Source organism: Odontesthes bonariensis, chromosome 23, assembly GCF_027942865.1.
Source record: "Odontesthes bonariensis isolate fOdoBon6 chromosome 23, fOdoBon6.hap1, whole genome shotgun sequence".
NCBI lineage: Eukaryota > Metazoa > Chordata > Actinopteri > Atheriniformes > Atherinopsidae > Odontesthes > Odontesthes bonariensis.
The window spans coordinates 10188015-10207166 of NC_134528.1; the positions used below are offsets into that span (position 1 = coordinate 10188015).

At 40.7% G+C, this 19152-nt stretch overlaps 1 protein-coding gene across 1 annotated transcript; it reads right to left on the bottom strand.

The window, feature by feature from the left end:
- Positions 1-2703: 2703 nt before the first annotated feature.
- sost (sclerostin) lies at positions 2704-10017 on the bottom strand. Its single transcript, XM_075457100.1, has 2 exons — positions 9490-10017; positions 2704-4650 (listed from the first exon to the last, which is right to left on the bottom strand). Exons 1-2 carry the CDS (start codon positions 9773-9775, stop codon positions 4241-4243), a joined length of 696 nt encoding a protein of 231 aa, XP_075313215.1. The 5' UTR covers positions 9776-10017; the 3' UTR covers positions 2704-4240.
- Positions 10018-19152: the final 9135 nt, after the last annotated feature.

A 19152-nucleotide genomic window follows, 5' to 3' on the forward strand; every position in this document is an offset into this window, starting at 1 on the left:
TGGCAGATTTTTTTGCTTATTTCAAGCAAAAACGTCTTTTATTTGTTGTTTTTTTAACTTATTTTTGGAGGGGCATTTTTTTCCAGTGTAAGAACTTTTTAAACTTGCCTTTCAGTTAAAATATCAGCGTGCCAAAAACACACACTTCCTTTGTTTAGTTGAGGCTGAAAGACGGATATTTGGGTTATATTGAGATATTTTTCTAGATATTTTATAAATAATAAAGCTGGTTAATTGAAGACATTAATTTAAATAACAAATTAATAATAGAGTGGCAGTCATTTAGCATGATGTTTGAAGGGGTCGTAGTTCCCACTGAGCATTTTTCCTGTTATAAAAGATGTCTAAAATACATTTAAATGGCCCATAAATGTCTGGACAAAACATTTAGCCCTGATTTCACCAGGATCGACCGTATGAATAGAAATAGCACATTGAAAACCTTTTGAATTACACAGCCTGCGGTCACTAAAGATACCACCATAGTCTCATATTGCTGCTCGATGACTGACATTATTTTCTGCTTTACAAGCCTCGATATATTCCCCTCTCAGACCAGACATTAAGTTCTTCCACTTGAGCATTAAAGGAACAAGTTTAATTTGTTTTTCTACATCTATTTATTCAGCTGCCCCTTTTAAGATGCTCTTTGCTGTCAGCACACAGGCTGCATGGCTCCATATTTGTATGATTTTACATGAAAAATCTAATGCTTTTATGTCTTCATGACAAATATCCCCCTTTTAAGCAAAACTGTGGCTTCAGTAACAACTGAAGAAAGTATTTGGATGTTTTGGATGTTGTAATTGCCTCCTTGGTTTCAAAAGTTCTTCGATACGCAGACTGCGAAGCGAGCAGTTTTAAAACAAATTTACAGCTGTTACACATATATACTGTAGATATATTCCATATCGATTTTGGGAAGCTGGAGTTTATCTTAGACACAACACCTGTTTCCATCGATACAGCCAATACTAATCAAATCTGGGCTAAATATGAACATTTAATCAACGTCTTCAAGTAGACATGAAAAAAAACGTCCACTCTTTGATTTATTTTTGCACAATTTTAGTTTAGATATTTACCTTTTAGACACCTTTTTAAAGAAAAAAAAAGAAGCTCAGTGGGAACACAGAGGCAACACTTAAAAACTCCCCAAAATTTGCATTTAAAACCACGATATGAGTATTTTATAAAGGATTTATTAGATATCATAATGTTGTGTCATCTTTGTTTTACAAGATTGTTCATTTGTTATGTTTTTACTCTACTTCAAAAGCACTTTGAATTGTTTTGTACATGAAATGTGCTATACAAATAAATTTGACTTTGACTTTAACTCTGCTTATAGATGCCAGAAAAGAGGGGCTGACAGTTACGGTGGCGTGCATAAGTTTGGGCACCCTATGGTCAAAACTTCTGCTACCGCGAACAGTTAAGTGTGTCAATGATGTCGATTCTAAATGATTGTTTGTAGATAACCTGACTCCTCAGTCCTTCTGCTAATAATCAGCAGCCTCTGAGCAGCTGTCCAGCATTAAAATGATTCATTCCAAGCAGGAAAAGGCTAAGAAAGTGTTTTCAGAAGTCATTTCCTCAACTCGAATGACAGCTAAAAAAAAACCATGGAGGTGAAATTGAAGTCTCCGAGACCAAGGAAGCTTCAGTTCGATTTCAGAGGCTCTTTGGGATGATTTAGTAGACTCTGAAGGAGGGGTGCACTTATCTGTGGCTGAGCCTCAACCTCTAAGAAGTGAAGCTTCAACAGAAGATTAACTTTCATGCATCCTCACGTCTAAAGCATGTTTTCTAAGCTAGTCCTGTGGACTGATTAAGTTAAAATAGTCATTTTTGTGCCTTAATGAGCAAAAGAACTCGTCCTCAGCTGTTAAGCATGGCGGTGGAGGCATCATCCTTTGGGCTTGATCCTAAACACTACTCAGAATCCTTAAAAAGTGCACGCTGAGGGTTGTTAGAGACGTAATTGAACATCTTTGTGTAGATCCCAGCAGAGCAACATGTGCAAGAGTCTCATTGGGCAAAAAAAATGTTATCAAATGCTTTTACGAGCAGAAGCTCCCAAACTTTTGCTTTAGGCCCTTTTTTTCTTTTTGTTATTCTGAAGCTGCACACTGGAAAAAATGCCCCTCCAAATTAGTAAAAAAAAACAAAAAACAAATACAAGACGTTTTTGCTTGAAATACGCAAAAAAATCTGCCAATGGAACTAGTGAAAATCGGCTTGTCAAGATTTCTTGAAATAAAATGTGATATTAAGGACTTTTGAGTTAAAAGTGACCTTGAAATTAGCTTAAAAACCTCTTCAAATGAAAAAAAAAAGCTTGTTTCATGTGAAATATGGTACTTGTTAGGCAGTTGTGTCTTATATTACGTGTAATGAGATATTTTGACTAGAAATGAGACAAATATACTTGGTAAGACTTAGATTTTTTCCAGTGCAAACTGTGGAAATAAAAAGAATTGTTCACTTTAAAATATAAGAGCAGTGTGTGTCGTCTTAAACTTGAGAAACTTGAGAACTTAGGACTCAGCAGCAACTTTTTAACTGTGGAGGCAGAAACTTTTGCTTACAACCATGTGATCTCGTGTTTTCAGGTGGTCATTTCCCATCAACAAACTGCCAATAAATGCAAAGTGATGAGTTACAAAGATCTTCAAATACAAAAGATACCAAACGAGTCAGTTCTTTCAAATATATCTGCCTTTACTTTATTCATGTACAGTTCACTTCCAAGGTCTCTATCACACTATATGACAATAATGGCTATCATTTACTACAAAAAGGTTGCATAAATAATTTAAATGTGGAAATAAAAAATAAATATGCAGTTCATTCTTTATAAGTCCTTCTTTGTGTCTGCAGAAAAACAGCTCTCCTTCCTCCCCGCTTCTCTCTTTAAACGCCTCTACCCCCCCGCAGCCGGTATGATATGTACAATCATTGCATCGCATTACACCTCGAACCGCCTTCCAGTTGCTATTTCAAAACACACAGTTGGAATTAAAAAAAGAAGCAAACATCCGCCGGCACAGTTTTAGACGACTGAAATCAGGAAGCAATATGAGCAGAAGAACAACGGCGTGCTGACAATATGTGGAAAGAAGAGTATTCTGCATGAGGACAGACTGGGGTATTTCGCCGCTTCCCTTTCCTCGCCGGATTTTAGCAACGATAAAACTGAATTATTGTTATTTTTATTCCTATCTTGGCTATTTACAGACCGGGGGGGGGGGCAGAGGGCAGAGAGGAGTGGAGGTGTGACTTAAATGGAGCAGGCTTACACAACAGATGCGTTTTTGGGCTGTGGGATGGTTTGATCACTGCTCTGTTTCCAGTGTGGGTGTGTTGGAGAGCGTTCTGCCCCTGGGTAGCAACATAACCGAGCACACTTTCTGATGCCTCCTACACACCATGTGCGCTTTTCTTTTCTGTTGCGATTCCAGCAAACAGGAACCGGCGATGTCGAGAGGAAATTGCTTTTTATGACTCAAATCCTAACACAGGAATCGGGCTAATTGAGAGTCGCAGGAATGCCCCTGTGCGTCTCTGGTGATAAAACTGCCCTCAATCCTAATTTTTCTGCCTCGACTCTCTGTGTCGACTTACAGAAGAAGCGCCGCTGTACCCGACAGGTCTGTTTTGGAGGTCTATGGAGCTGTCTTTAGTGTCAGAGAGCTGCCTCAAAAAAAAAACCTGTCAACATCCCACTATCAGAGACCCCAGGGCTGCCGTTGCCCCCCCCACGCGCAGCCTAAAGGAGATGGATTACAGCCCCTTTGGAGCAAAGATACACCTTCTCAGCCTTAAACAGAGCAGTGACGAGTTGGCGCTGTGCATCCGCTGGATGTTTGTACAGATGGGGGCTAAAGCCTCGGGGAGCATTTCTTATTATGTTTGCATGAATTCTGTTTGACAACCAAGCGCCGGGCGTTTTTTTTGGGGCAGTTGGGAGTGATTTCATATTATCCGACGCTCGCTCGTTCGCTGTGGTGGCGAGCCCCAGCTGGCACGGACTCATTTTGTCATGCAGATAAGCAAAGTTCACAAATATGCTGACAGGTGACTGGAAAAATTACAGGCTGATGACTTCGAGTCAGCCTCACGATTAGCTTATGAATTTGTTTTCTTGCGTCCCCTCCCGGTGTGAAGGGGACGTGTTTGTTGGCTTATGAGTAACATGAGTATGAGCCTCTCCGTCTTTGGACGCCGTACAGCAGCATCAGTACGAGTTGCCCGTCAGCGGCGTGTTGTTCTTGCTTCGGTCTTGAGGCAGGCGGCCGTGCTTCTTGCTGCGCTGCGTCTTCGGCACCTCTTTGGCCTCCGACTGGTTGTGGTGAGGCCTGAAGCGCTTGCACTTGCAGGAGGTGACCACGCGGATTTTGTAAGTCCGAGTGTTGCCGGTGGGACACTGCAGCTGAACCCTCCGCATGCGGGTGTGCGCCGGGATGCAGCGGTAGTCCGAGGCGCTGCTCCGCCACCACTTGCCCCGGACGATGGAGTTGGGCATGAGGTGGGCGGGGAGGCACTGGCCCGAGCACACCAGCTCCCTGACGGGCTTGGCGCTGCGGCAGGACCCGTCGGTGATGTAACGGGTGGAGCGCAGCTCCCTGCAGCTCAGCTCCGAGGCACCTGGATGAGAGAGATCGGGACATCACAGTTAAAGGGATAGTTCGCCTCTTTTTTTAAATATTTTTTGGGCTTTTTATGCCTTTATTGTATAGGACAGTGGAGAGAGACAGGAAGCAAGGGGCAGAGAGAGGGGGACTAACACGCAGCAAAGGGCCGTCCGATGCGGGATTCAAACCGGGGCCAGCTGCAGCGAGGACTATAACCTCTGTACATGGGGCGCCTGCTCAACCCACTACGCCACAAACCACCCCTAGTTTGCCTCTTTTGACATGAAGCTGTATGACATCCCATATTAGCAATATTATTTATGCCCTATTTTCTCTCCCTTCGTATCACTGCGTGCTGCCGCCTGCCGACAGCCGCGCCTGTTACGGTGTTTGCTGCTCGGTCTGCACTTCGGTCTGCACGGTCTACACAGCACGCAGTGATACGAAGGGAGAGAAAATAGTGCCAAGCGATTGTGAGGTCTGACTTTTTCCTGGAGAACCATTTTGTGATGCAAATGTATTACTCTTTTGAACGCATATTGTTTTGACAAGCAAAACGCTTCATTTTTTAAACCCCAGCCAACTAGCCGGACTACCTTCATCAACACCAAAACGAGGCTGGAACTCGGCTCACAGGACGCAGCAGGGGGTAAGAAAATGTTCATAAATGATGTTGCTGATATGGGATGTCATAAAGCTTCATGTCAAAAGAGGCGAACTATCCCTTTAACACATGGATTCAGCCCAAAACAAACACGGTGAGGAACGCTCTTTCTCTTTCAGTTTATATCGAACTGAACTCACTTGTTTTTTTGTGTAAAAAAAACAAAAAACGAAAAACACAAAGCCAGGATTTCATTTCAACTCTCACACCTCTTAAAACACATAAGTATGCCGTTATAACTTCAACTAAAGACGGCCATTTGTCCTTTAAGTGGAAGTTTTAAGCGAAACAAGATCGGATCAGAGTTTGTGCGCTTGTATCGTGGTCCGATCATTAGCCGACAGCGGTGCTCGACAGAGAAATCCAGCTGGCAGCAATAAGCTGATAGCAAATCCAGACCAGAGAGCCATTAAACAGCTCAATCAAACCAAATGGAGGTTTGTGCTGGAGGAAAGAGCTGGCATTCAGTGCTGGCCCTCAGGAAACGTATGCTGTGATGGAGGAGTAAATAGCTGTCTGGTTGTTTTAAGGCAGCGCTACAACTCTACCGTTTTCAGCAAACTGGAGATCAGCCAGGCTGATTTGGGAAAACAGCCTCGGCCTGTAACCTTATATTTCAGCCGCAGCTTTTTAACGGCCGCGCGCCTGAGTTATCGTCCCGTGTTTTTTTTTACAAGCCCGAGTGTAAAAAAAGCAGCCGAAAGAGCTGTCGGTTCAGAAATGATACACTCAGAGAGGGATCTGTTTTCCTCTATGGCTTTCTTTTGAAAAAAAGAAGGGCTGAACAAAGGATTTATGTGAGGCGACTTCCTCCTTTTTCTCACTACCAGAACCTGATCTTGTGTTATTCTGTGGCTGCTGTTGAAGGGTCCACAGTAGTGCACAATCCCTACACCAAACAGCCCGTCTTGTTCATCAGATGTATGTTTAATCCACTCTACCTTCGTCTTCCTCCATCACAGTCCTAAAAAAAAGAAAGGATCCTACACTGGTTTGTTGCGTGAGTCGTTTCTTTTCCCTCAGCAGTGAGAAACAAGCCTTGGGAGAGGGCTGGAGGAAAGCCAGGCAGTGGTCAAAGCCTCCGCCGTGGCCCCAGAGGGACAACGAGAAGCCGTCCCAGGACCAAAAAACTGAAAATAATCTGGGAGATGCTGCTCTCTATGGAAGCCCGTTTCCGCCACATATTCCATATTATGAGATACTATAATTAGTCGAAATTATGAGATACTATCTCATAATTATAAGATACTAAGTCGAAATTATGAGAATTATGAGATAGTATCTCATAATTTCGACTTAGTATCTCATAATTTCGATTTAGTATCTCATAATTTTGATTTAGTATCTCATAATTTCGACTTAGTATCTCATAATTTCGATTTAGTATCTCATAATTTCGACTTAGTATCTCATAATTTCGACTTAGTATCTCATAATTTCGATTTAGTATCTCATAATTTCGACTTGGTATCTCATAATTATGAGATAGTATCTCATAATTTCGACTTAGTATCTCATAATTATGAGATAGTATCTCATAATTTCGACTTAGTATCTCATAATTTCGACTTAGTATCTCATCATTTCGACTTAGTATCTCATAATTATGAGATAGTATCTCATAATTTCGATTTAGTATCTCATAATTTCGACTTGGTATCTCATAATTTCGACTTAGTATCTCATAATTTCGATTTAGTATCTCATAATTTCGACTTAGTATCTCATAATTTCGATTTAGTATCTCATAATTTCGACTTGGTATCTCATAATTATGAGATAGTATCTCATAATTTCGACTTAGTATCTCATAATTATGAGATAGTATCTCATAATTTCGACTTAGTATCTCATCATTTCGATTTAGTATCTCATAATTTCGACTTAGTATCTCATAATTTCGACTTAGTATCTCATAATTTCGATTTAGTATCTCATAATTTCGATTTAGTATCTCATAATTTCGACTTAGTATCTCATAATTTCGATTTAGTATCTCATAATTTCGACTTAGTATCTCATAATTTCGATTTAGTATCTCATAATTTCGACTTAGTATCTCAAAATTTTGATTTAGTATCTCATAATTTCGACTTATTATCTCAAAATTTCGATTTAGTATCTCATAATTTCGACTTAGTATCTCATAATTTCGACTTAGTATCTCATAATTTCGATTTAGTATCTCATAATTTCGACTTGGTATCTCATAATTATGAGATAGTATCTCATAATTTCGATTTAGTATCTCATAATTTCGACTTAGTATCTCATAATTTCGATTTAGTATCTCATAATTTCGACTTGGTATCTCATAATTATGAGATAGTATCTCATAATTTCGATTTAGTATCTCATAATTTCGACTTAGTATACCAAAATTTCGACTTAGTATCTCATCATTTCGATTTAGTATCTCATAATTTCAACTTAGTATCTCATAATTTCGACTTAGTATCTCATAATTTCGACTTAGTATCTCATAATTTCGATTTAGTATCTCATAATTTCGACTTATTATCTCAAAATTTCGATTTAGTATCTCATAATTTCGACTTAGTATCTCATAATTTCGACTTAGTATCTCATAATTTCGATTTAGTATCTCATAATTTCGACTTGGTATCTCATAATTATGAGATAGTATCTCATCATTTCGATTTAGTATCTCATAATTTCAACTTAGTATCTCATAATTTCGACTTAGTATCTCATAATTTCGATTTAGTATCTCATAATTTCGACTTAGTATCTCATAATTTCGACTTAGTATCTCATAATTTCGATTTAGTATCTCATAATTTCGACTTAGTATCTCAATTTCGATTTAGTATCTCATAATTTCGACTTAGTATCTCAAAATTTCGATTTAGTATCTCATAATTTCGATTTAGTATCTCATAATTTCGACTTATTATCTCAAAATTTCGATTTAGTATCTCATAATTTCGACTTAGTATCTCAAAATTTCGACTTAGTATCTCATAATTATGAGATAGTATTTCTAAATTTATTTTTATTAAGTGGCGGAAACGGGCTTCCATAGCTCTCCCTCTGTGAAGCCCAGGACATATGCTGCACATTCACTGTGAAAACAAGAGAAGCATGCATCCCTTATTTGGAGATTAATAAAGAACCAGATTCCCTTCAACAAGATTTGTTTGGATTTGCTGCTTTGCGTGTGATTTCTCATCCCCAGCTCAAGAGGCGGTTACATCCTCAAAGACAGAAATCCCACTGACTGACCCAAAGTCGCTTAATTCCCCCGTCAGCTGTTCCAGTAATTGAATCAATCTTCTCCTCTGATATCCAAATCAAGAGGCCACGATTAAGCAAATACTGTTGCACACCACCCATCTTGAATCCATGAGAGAAAGCGTGAGATTATCCTGCAATGCGCACCGCTCAGTCACAGCATACAACCCACTCTGGCCACAGGTGGGAATCATTCTCAAAGGCAGTGTTGCATTTAAAAGGCAATTTCTCAAACCCCCCAAAGACATCCCCCTGAAGAGCAAACTGTGGGCTTTTTCTATAAGGAAGACATGCTGGAGCAATCAAATGGTTACGGCGTAAGTGGAGCTAGACTAACAGTAAAAAGAGAGAAGGAAACAACCTGGAAGACAACGTGAAAAAGCCCCGATGTCTCTGTGAGCAGGGAGAGAAACCGCAAGAATGTGCGCCTGAGCCACTCTCATCACCCCAAACTTTGGGCTTAATGAGAAAACACGCAGCAGAGCTGCTGCTAATCAGGGAAATGACATTAAAATGGGGCAGAATGTAAAAGGTTTGTGTTCTGGGAGGATAAATCTAACTGAGCTGGACAGCCGTGATTATCCACATCCAGTAAATCCAGCCCGAGAGTTCAATTTAAAATGTTTGTTTTACTCTTTTAAAGTAAAAAAAAAAAAAAAAGGAAAGTTTCTGAAGTAACAAGTGGTTAGATTTCTAAAAAAAAAAAAAAAGTCCATTTATCTAAAGTGTAAAATAAAATAAAAAAAAGATTTTGAACTCAAGTAACAAATTTAAACCTAATAAACCATATTAAGCGTTCATGGAAACCAGCTTTACCTGCCCAACCTAAAGTTAATCCTCACAAATGTCTGTATCTTTTGTATCCATTATCAAACATCTGTTTTCCCAGTTCCTCTATCAGTAAAATTAAAACTTTTACGCAACGATACTTACTGTAAGTGACCGTGTTTGCCGCCCTTCCGCCGTTTTTCGCCCTGTTATTCACGGTGTTGTTATTATTGTTGTTGTTGTTGTTGTTGTTGTTGTTGTTGTTGTTGTTGTTGTTGTTGTTTGACGTCTGTAGAATCGCCTCTTGAGGCGTCCGAGTATTTTCTCTGTACTCCGGTAAAATCTCCGTGGCATCGTTTTTTAGTACCTTCCATCCCTTCACGACCGTGCAGCATCCCTGCAGCAACAGGAGCGCCGAGCTGGAGACGAGGAGGGCCACAGACACCTGCATGCTGGCCGGGCAGAAATAAATCAAAGCACGCGAGGAGATGGATTTATATGTATATATATATACTGGTTTTTAAATATATATATACATATATATAAATGATAAACACAAACGCACACGCACACACACACACAATAGAGATGCCCGCTCCTTCAACTTGGTCACTTCCACTGTCAATGCAAGAGGCGCGCGGTCTATTTAAGGCAAGTTTTCGTCAGGGCTGACAATTAAGCGCTTACACGGAGTGGGAGGGGTTGAACCTGCAAGACGGATTCATTGACAAAGCAGGAGAAAGGGGGAGGGAGGGCTGCATGAGTGCGCAGAAAGAGGAGAGGATAGGGTAAAAATAGAGAAGAGATGAGAGGAAGAGGGACAAGGTGAAGGAGGAGAGGAGGAACTCTGGATAAATGAGAAGTCAGTCAGAGAAGGAGCGGACATCACGGCTGATGCGCACATATCTGTTGTTGTTGTTGGAATTAAGAGCACAAACGCACCTCATTCCCACCCCTTAGCGATTTCCGCTGCATTTCGTGTCCCAAAAAGCTTTTTTTTTTAGGTGGTTTGTGTTGGACTGCGTCTCCACGCGCAACTTGTTCCACTCCTTTTTACCCCTCCTGTTTGCTACTCGAGCCTCCGCGCGAATTAATCATTCATCTGTCGCATTGATTACCCTGTCGTCGCGTCTCTCAGCAGACACATTAAATCTCTCTAAAAAAAAAAAAAAACCTCATCAGGACCTTATTGTTTTAACACGGTCGTCATCGACTCCTTCCTCCTGCGGCGGGACGCAACACAGCGCCATGTGTTGTTTACCACATTTGATTTTTAACTAATGTTTTTCATCAGGCTCCAATACACTGCATCGACGTATCTGGTTTGAATGTGGACAGCAAGTTCCTGGCATCTTTCACATCCCAGTGATTTGATGAGTGCTGACAGATGGAGGCTCTCCCATTCAAACACTGCCCTCTTGAGGGGGAGTCTTGCGTAAGGACAACAGGTTCATTAGCCCCAGCCTGGACGTTTTTTCTTCAGATGGTTGGCTTGCACAGATCAGAACATGTTTGAAATATAAAAAAACTAAATACAGATATGTATGTAGTGGTTATCTTGGTCAACATCATATTATAGTATCCACTCCCAGAGATGCTTCTATAATCATACGTGGGTTCCTTATGGCGTATTCAGCTTTATAAGGCTTCAATCAGGGTTTGTGGACAGCTGCTTGTCAGTCACAGCTCAAACCGATGGGTACGATTGGGTATGAGTTAAATTCAAATCCTTCCACTGTTAAAAGCTGACTTATATAAAAGGTTTTTTATGTTGAAATCCGGCGCTAACAGAACCTTTCATCAAATGCAAAAGTCTCCCAGGACCCACTCCTCTTAGGTGTCAAGTCTGATTATCTTTCTGGAAGCGCTGCAAAAAATAATCCATGTGGTTCAACTTAAAGGCTTAAGTTCAATTGTTGAGTTAAAACAACGATGTTATTAATTTAGGCGAACTTTCTTCATCTTGTCAAACAAACACATACCAACTCACAATCTCAAGATAAGTTTAAATGCGTTCGCTGAGCAAGCCAAACGCTGACAAATGTTTTTATTATCGTTCTCTCCATAAATTTGATGCTTTCTTTTTGTACACGTGTCAGTTCAAAGCTAATCCGTGAAACTGCGTGACAGTGGAGCTTTCATTGGGGGAAGAATTTGTTTAATTGTTTAGAAAAGAAACCACCACAACAACAAAAAAGGAAGTCCGGAGTTGTGTTAATGAAAGTGTTTGTTGTGGGGGGGGGGACACTGAAGTTCAAATGAATAAAAGGATCCAAAAAGCAGCCTTCAAAGAGGGCCTCGAATCCTTTCACTTTTCAATAATGAGACTTTTTTTTATCATAACGACCCAAAGCAAGTTTCTACGTTGCCTATAAGTACAAAAAAAGAATAATCTCTTTAAGTTTCAACTCTAAAATCTGCAAATATGTTCTTATAAACTAAATTTAATGGACTGAACTGTTTACTCAGGAGTTTGTTGGACTAAAGTGGACATAAAACAACGGAATTGCATGTTTTACAACTAAAAGTGGCCACCTGAAGCCAAGTTTGGGATATTGTTTCAGGCACTTCTGGGGGAATATGAGCATGACCTCTTTTAACACTGCATCAAAAAGATGGACGCGTGCAATGTGGGGAAATTTTGTGTCAGCAGCACAGAAACAATGCCAACGGAAAGTAAATGAACAGCTTTGTTGTGGCGGACACACAAATTCCGTCATTTAATCGAAGTAGGATGAAGACCATAGATCACACATATACAGCCCGAGGTTCGGAAGCAACCTCTTGGACCAACTAAATCCTGTGATGTTGCCAGATGACGACAAAACAACCCCGAAAATATCAGTAAAAATCAGCATTTTGAGGCGAGTGAAAACAACTTATCATACATTTTACCTTATTCTAGCAGAGAACACTGCCTGCATTTAAAATGGTCTCAATAGAGAGAAAACAGGCAATATATGATACACCCAAATACTCAGTCAGTCACCAAAAAAGTCAGTCAAAAGGTTAAATTTATGTGATTATTTCGTGTTTTGCTCTACGACTGGGTTGTAAATGAGCGTGGCCTTCTGGATAAAAAGATTGCCCAGCCTTTCCAAAGCCTTACAGTTTATGGTCAGCAGGGGTGTCCTGTGGCTGGATAAAGGATTCCCTTTATTTAGTAGTGTATGGTAAAATGTCTCCTCCTACCTCAGTAGACATGTTAATAGTGCACATCTTCTTACATGAAGCATGATGTTCTTTCTATAGATAATTCTCCCGTTTAGGTCCACATACCGTGGTAGAAGGAAATGGTGAAGGAGATACATGGGTTTGTTTCCAGTGTGGGACTCTGTCATTGTCCTTTCTTTTAAGTTAGGTTAAGGTACCAAAGCTTGGTTGGTTTAACAACTACAGCTGCCAGCAAAACTATTCAACCCCCATTACATTTCACATGCAATGGGAATGTGTGTTTTTTCGCTGGCGACTGTACTGCCATAGTAATCATGTGTATTAGGTGTCTGGAAAATATCAGACTTTTTCACAAAGGCAATGGTGTCCTCTCCACAAAGTCTAATTCTCCCTGGTAACCAAAACAATGCAGGAGAGGTTTGTTGCTGTACTGTAATTTCATCTCATTACAGTGGCTGCCTTGACATGTAGCTAATTTTTTTGAGTCCAAAGTGAAAATTTTATACTGTGTTGGATTCAATTTTCAGTGCTGTGAACGTTTATTTTGTGGTTTTAGAGAGAAATATCCCTAACTTGCCTTAAAGGAAAACGCCGGAAAGTTTCAAATTTACTATTTTCCCTGGTACATATGTTCCCCAAAATCGATTTCTCACCTTGTTTACATTTGTCAGCCCGAGAGAGTAACATTCGCGAATGTTTGAAATTCAAGTTATACCGCTCTGGCTCTCCCTCCCTAGCGCCGCCATGTTCACTCAACATGACGTCAGAAATGCAAACATTTTTTCTACAGCAATGGAAGACACTTACGAACTGTCTTGGTCTGACTCGGACCCGGAGATAGAATGCGAAGTTTCGCCTGAGTCCGAGTCAGATCATGATCAGCCTCTCGATCCAAGTTATGTTAGCTTATAGCCATCAGCCGAGATGGTCGGATAAGGCTAAAAATAAGGATGGACAAGTGGCTGTCGCAGCAGCCGCGACACCGCCGCCAAATGCTAACGACTCACCGGTTGTATCCACGAGCCGTGAGGCGTTTCCGGACCCCATGCCCAACCTTGTGTACCGTTTCCAGGCCTACCGGCAGGTGACCTACTTTCTCCATGGGAGACTTGGGAAGCGCTTCCGAAGAGTGATTCCCTCCTGTGCGGTGTGGGCGATCAGGGATAAATATGAGTCGCAGGACGGGACCTACAAGGGTTTCCTTCACGCCGACGAGGCAGTTGTAGACTATCACTACATGTGAACATACATGTTGAAATAAAAATAATTTCTAATTCTACTAATCTAACTCTATTTCCAAGTTACACTCTACACTTTGTTAGAGCACATTCCCGCCACACAAGTAGAATTTTATTTCCGCTGCACAAGTAGAATTGCATTTCTGACGTAAAATATGCCCGGATGTGGCTGAACATGGCTGCGCCCATGGCCAGAAGTGAAAAAATCTGGGAGCGCAAGGTTATGGGTTGAATAATGTAAAACAGTGTGAGAAATCGATTTTGGAGGACAGGTGTCAGGGAAAATAGGAAAATTGAAATTTTCCGACGTTTTCCTTTAAAGACAATGAAAAAAACCCAACAGGGAGGGAATTTGTTGTCATGGCTAATGTGTTAGCAAGCAGTAACTAACACATTAAAGAAAAATGGCACAAAATTAGTGTTTATTAAGATGTATTTCTGATCTAATTTCACTCGCATTGTCTTTCTTTTGTTCCTTATGATGCTTCATTGTGTTTAGCACAACTTTGTTGTTAATTGTTGGGACAATGTAAAGCACTAGCTTACAAAACTTAAGCTAGTTTATTCCTCCTCAGCTAACAGCAGCGGGCGCTATATTTAACAACATTCATGTAAAGATTTCAGGAAGTAGCTCATGCTCATTTTTTGTGGGGGTTTTTAAGACCAAAGTGAAAATTTTATACTGTGTTGGATTCAATTTTCAGTGCTGTGAACGTTTATTTTGTGGTTTTAGAGATAAATATCCCTAACTTGCCTTAAAGACAATGAAAGAAACCCAACAGGGAGGGAATTTGTTGTCATGGCTAATGTGTTAGCAAGCAGTAACTAACACATTAGCTAACACATTAAAGAAAAATGGCAAAAGATTAGTGTTTATTAAGATTTATTTCTGATATAATTTCACTCGCATTGTCTTTCTTTTGTTCCTTATGATGCTTCATTGTGTTTAGCACAACTTTGCTGTGAATCGTTGGAACAATGTAAAGCACTAGCTTACTAAAGTTAAGCTAGTTTACTCCTCCTCAGCTAACAGCAGCGGACGCTATGTTAAACTACATTCATGTAAAGATTTCAGGAAGTAGCTCATGGTGGTGTGATAATGGTCTATTGCTAATGTTAAACACCAACTTAGTATTGATGGGGCTTTTGTAATGTTTCTACTTCTATCATCTGAGAGGTTTTAAAGTAAGTGGAGCAGACAACCATGTTCTCCTATTGTGTGTAACCCTCCAGCTCTAAGGTTGAGCCAGTATTCTTTTGGAGACGGATGGATGGTCCCACTGTCTACAATAAGCCAGCTCTAATTACAGACTTCTCGCCGACATCACGACGGATGTCAGTCACGGTCTCAATTTAGACCTCTCTGGGTTTCTTTATGGAGCCCTTGGGCCCCAGCGCAGTGTTTTTTATCATGATAACAGTGCAATGAGACCCAAATAACAATCAGATGCTCACCAGATTGCAGGAAAGCCTCCGGCACAACAGAGGATGGTGGAGTGTAATTTTTTTTTGGGGGGGGGGGGGAAATGGGGAAAAACAGTGTTTTCAGTCCGTAAACAAACAATTCCAGTTCCTCATGCCTAGTGTTTGGGTGTGTGATTCATCACATAAGTTTGTTAACTACTTAATAAGCTAAACTTAGGAGAAAATTTGCCTTTTTCCGCAACACAGTTACAGCCCTATGACGGCAAATAAGGGGAACTGTTATTTAAAAGCCATTGTTCGAGCTCTAGTTTGAGTGAGGGAATTATTCATAACATGTCAACCACAGTTATGCAAAGTAGGTTCAAGTTAAGCTCTCTGGCTTCCTACATCAACCCCAAGAAAGATGTTACAGCGGGACTAAATAAACATGGACGGGTTTTTTTTTTCCTGATGCAAATGGTGACACTTTGTATAAAGCATGAACCGGGGCTCGCCCTGCTACGTATTAAGAAGTCAAATTCGCCATGTTAACATTGTGACGTGTCATAATGGCTCCATTATGGTATTCTAGCTCCACTCGAGTGGAACTGAAAATAGTTTTTCATGCCATTAAAAAGGTAAGTAGGCCTTTTTTTTAGTCATAAACTGTAAGCTGGGTCACATTTCTTATTCTATCATCTTGTTTTTATTCTTTGGTTCGTATATTTTTCGCCCAGTTTAATCTACGTCAAGTTCTTTTAAAGCTCGTCTGTGTTTGGTTCCATTTATCACACTAAAAATTATTATTCAAAGTAAGTTATAATGTTTAATTTAAATATATATTTTGAGATTTTTAGGAAATAACCACTCCCTTTTTTTTTTTATTTGGACAATTACAAAAAACTACTCCACAAATTTTAAGTATGTTTTCAACGAGTTCATTGAGATAATCTGTGTTGTGCTAATTCTCCAGTCAATCCACTGCAGAGGTGCAGCAGAATCTCTTTAAACCTGCTTTCTGTCTGTAAATATATTCCCAATAAAGATTGTCTAAATAGCTAGTTTCTTAATACAGTCTTTTTTTCTTTTTAGTAAATTTTTTCACTGATTTACTGGGTGGAATAGATGATAATAAATCAGGATAGGCTTTAGGGTGTGGCTACACTGTGACTGATGGCTGTCTCTGTACTGCGACATCTTACATCAGTTTCTGTGAAGATATATGTGTGTGCCAACCGAGACATGTTAAGCAACAATAAGCAACAATAAACCCTGGTTCACCCAAAAACTCAGACTTTGCCAAGCCAGGTAGGATGCCCACAGGAGCAGGGACAGATCCCTGTATAGATAAGCCAGAAACAAAGCTGAAGAACAACTTTTCTCAGTGAGGAGAGCCCTGCAGGAGATTAGGAGATGCCCCGCCCCCACTGCGGAGGCCAGCAAAGCCTGATGATCTTAAGACATTCTACGGCAGGTTTAAAATGGACCGGCTGTGTTCGAAACCGCATACTTCTCCTACTACTCCCACTACTCATACTAACTTTTTGAGTTAGTAAGCGAGTTTGAGTAAGCGAGAAGTTCCCGGATGCATACTAGATTCTCCGAAATGTTGGGTATGCATCATGAGGTTACTACTCGTACTCAAACTACCCAAGATGCAACGTAACGTGACGTCGCCGATCGTCATTTCCTGTCAAAACGGCAGTTTCAAGCGAGCTACAACGAGGGTAGGTTAACTTCCTGTTTTCAAAACAAAAGCACCAATTGTATCGTAACGGCTTTCCCTATGATAAAAGGCAACGGGTATTTTATTTTTGTGAAAATAACCGGAAGTGCGTTGCTCACTGCGGCTAGCTTTAGTAGCACCGAATTCGTCGGAAAACAAAATTGTAAATAGCCGGTATTTTGTCAGGTTTTCAACACGTTGGGGATCTAAACGACTACTTTCTCTCCTGAAAATGTTTCAAATGTTGCTAAAGTTTACAGAGTTTAGAGCTTAAGTGAAATCAGCTTGAGGCCGGCTGATTTCGGCTCGGGCAGGAGCCAAATGCATTGTGGGTAAACGCTCTGCATACTGTCTGATCGATCAGTATGCAAGTATGCGGTTTCGAACACAGCCCACGTCGCACCTGTCCCTCGAAGTCCCTCACAGGTGATTTGCTGTACCCCCCTGCAGTTTTCCTAAAGAGTGAACATGTGACTGCATCACATCCTGCAGCACCTGGATCGTCCTGGGACTTCGTAGCTCGGCGTTCAACACCATCTTCCCCCAAACCCTCCAACTGTTCCACCTGCCCGCTGTCAGCAGGTGGGGCTGAGATGAAGTTCACCTCAGACAGCCAGACTGTAACCATGAGATATGTGATTTAGAGCATGAGAGGCAAAATAAATGGAGTTGTTTTGTATCAAAACTAAAAAACAACTTCTCATTCATCCGTGATGGTATGGTCCAAGCACGTCAACTAGGTTTTAATATCGAAACACCTCAGTGGCTTAAAGCCAGAGATGGGAACTCAAGTCACTGTGACTTGGACTCGAGTCGACTCGAGTCGCTGTTTTGATGACTTGTGACTTGACAAAAAATAAAAGACTCAAGACTCGACTCGGACTTGGAAGTTAAAGACTCGGGACTTGACTTGAGACACGATGACTTGAATGACTTGAGTGTTATTCAGTTCATGTTTTCAGTTTGAATATAAAATTAATAAAAAAAATAATATCAATTACCCGGTAGGAGCGCAGGCTGAGAATGGCGTCATGATTGGATCCCTACCCTGTCAATCAGTCATGTCCTCTCTACATACCTTAAGTGTTTATTGGAGAGAATAAACTCATATCAGATATGCATCAACATGTCAGCCGGAGGGGGGCCGAGAGTCGTTGTCTTCGGCTTTCGTAATTACCATTTTGACGGTAAAAGACGAACAGCACAATGCAAGACATGCGGCATCAACATCTCGGACAGCCAGACGACAACTTCCAACTTTGTTCGTCATTTGAAGATCCATTCTGACCAGTAAGAGCTCGTCAAATTAGCTAATATTATCCTGTTAGCCTAGTCGGTAGTTAGCTAACGTTAGCTTGATATGATACGGGGTGGACAGGTTGGACACATTGGCCAATGATGGTTACTGACAGTTACTTATATCTTTGTCTTTTCACTTTATTAAGATCAGATTCTGCAGGTAAAATTGCAATAATAAGGTGACTTTGACTTGACTTGACTTGCCCAAGAAAAAATTACTTGGGACTTACTTGAGACTTGAAAGCTAAGACTTGAGACTTGCACATGTGTGACTTGGTCCCATCTCTACTTAAAGCTGCCGTCGGCAACATTTTTTTAGTAATATTAGCTTGAACTGTCATGGGATTCTGGAAGTAGAATATCAAATAGGCTGTTTAGGAAAAATCCCGAATTCTGTAGCTCCCTCTAAAGCCTGTAATCGTGCTTGCAAATATTGAGCGCTCCCGGCTGTTTTTAACCAATCACGTTAGGTTTATTATTTATCTATTAATTTGAGCAGAACAGTCACCAACCACGTCTTCCATGCTGAGCGTGAGTCTGCCCCCAGCTTGTGTGCGCGCACACTGGTGTGGACCTGAAAGTTGTATCAGTTCGAATTTTCCGACTTTAGACTCGGAATTTTGAAAACCTGCCGACGGCAGCTTTAAAGCATTGGCTTAGCTTCTACAATTCAAGTCAAAAACTGATTGTTATTCCGGAAACACCTGACGAGCCCCCCAAAGATACATGCAATATATAGGCTGACCCGCCAATCGCCAATCCACCAATTACACACAACAATTAACATGGATCTGCTCTTAGAGGGACCATCAACACACAAGCAGATCAGCTGGTGCAGTCAGAACAATCTGGAGCTGAACACGCTCAACACGGTGGAGACGATCGTGGATTTTAGGAAACATCCCCCTCAGATTCTTGTTCACGACAATCTCATCCGGATCTGAGGTGGATCAACATCTGCAATAGAGCTGATTCTGATTCTGATTC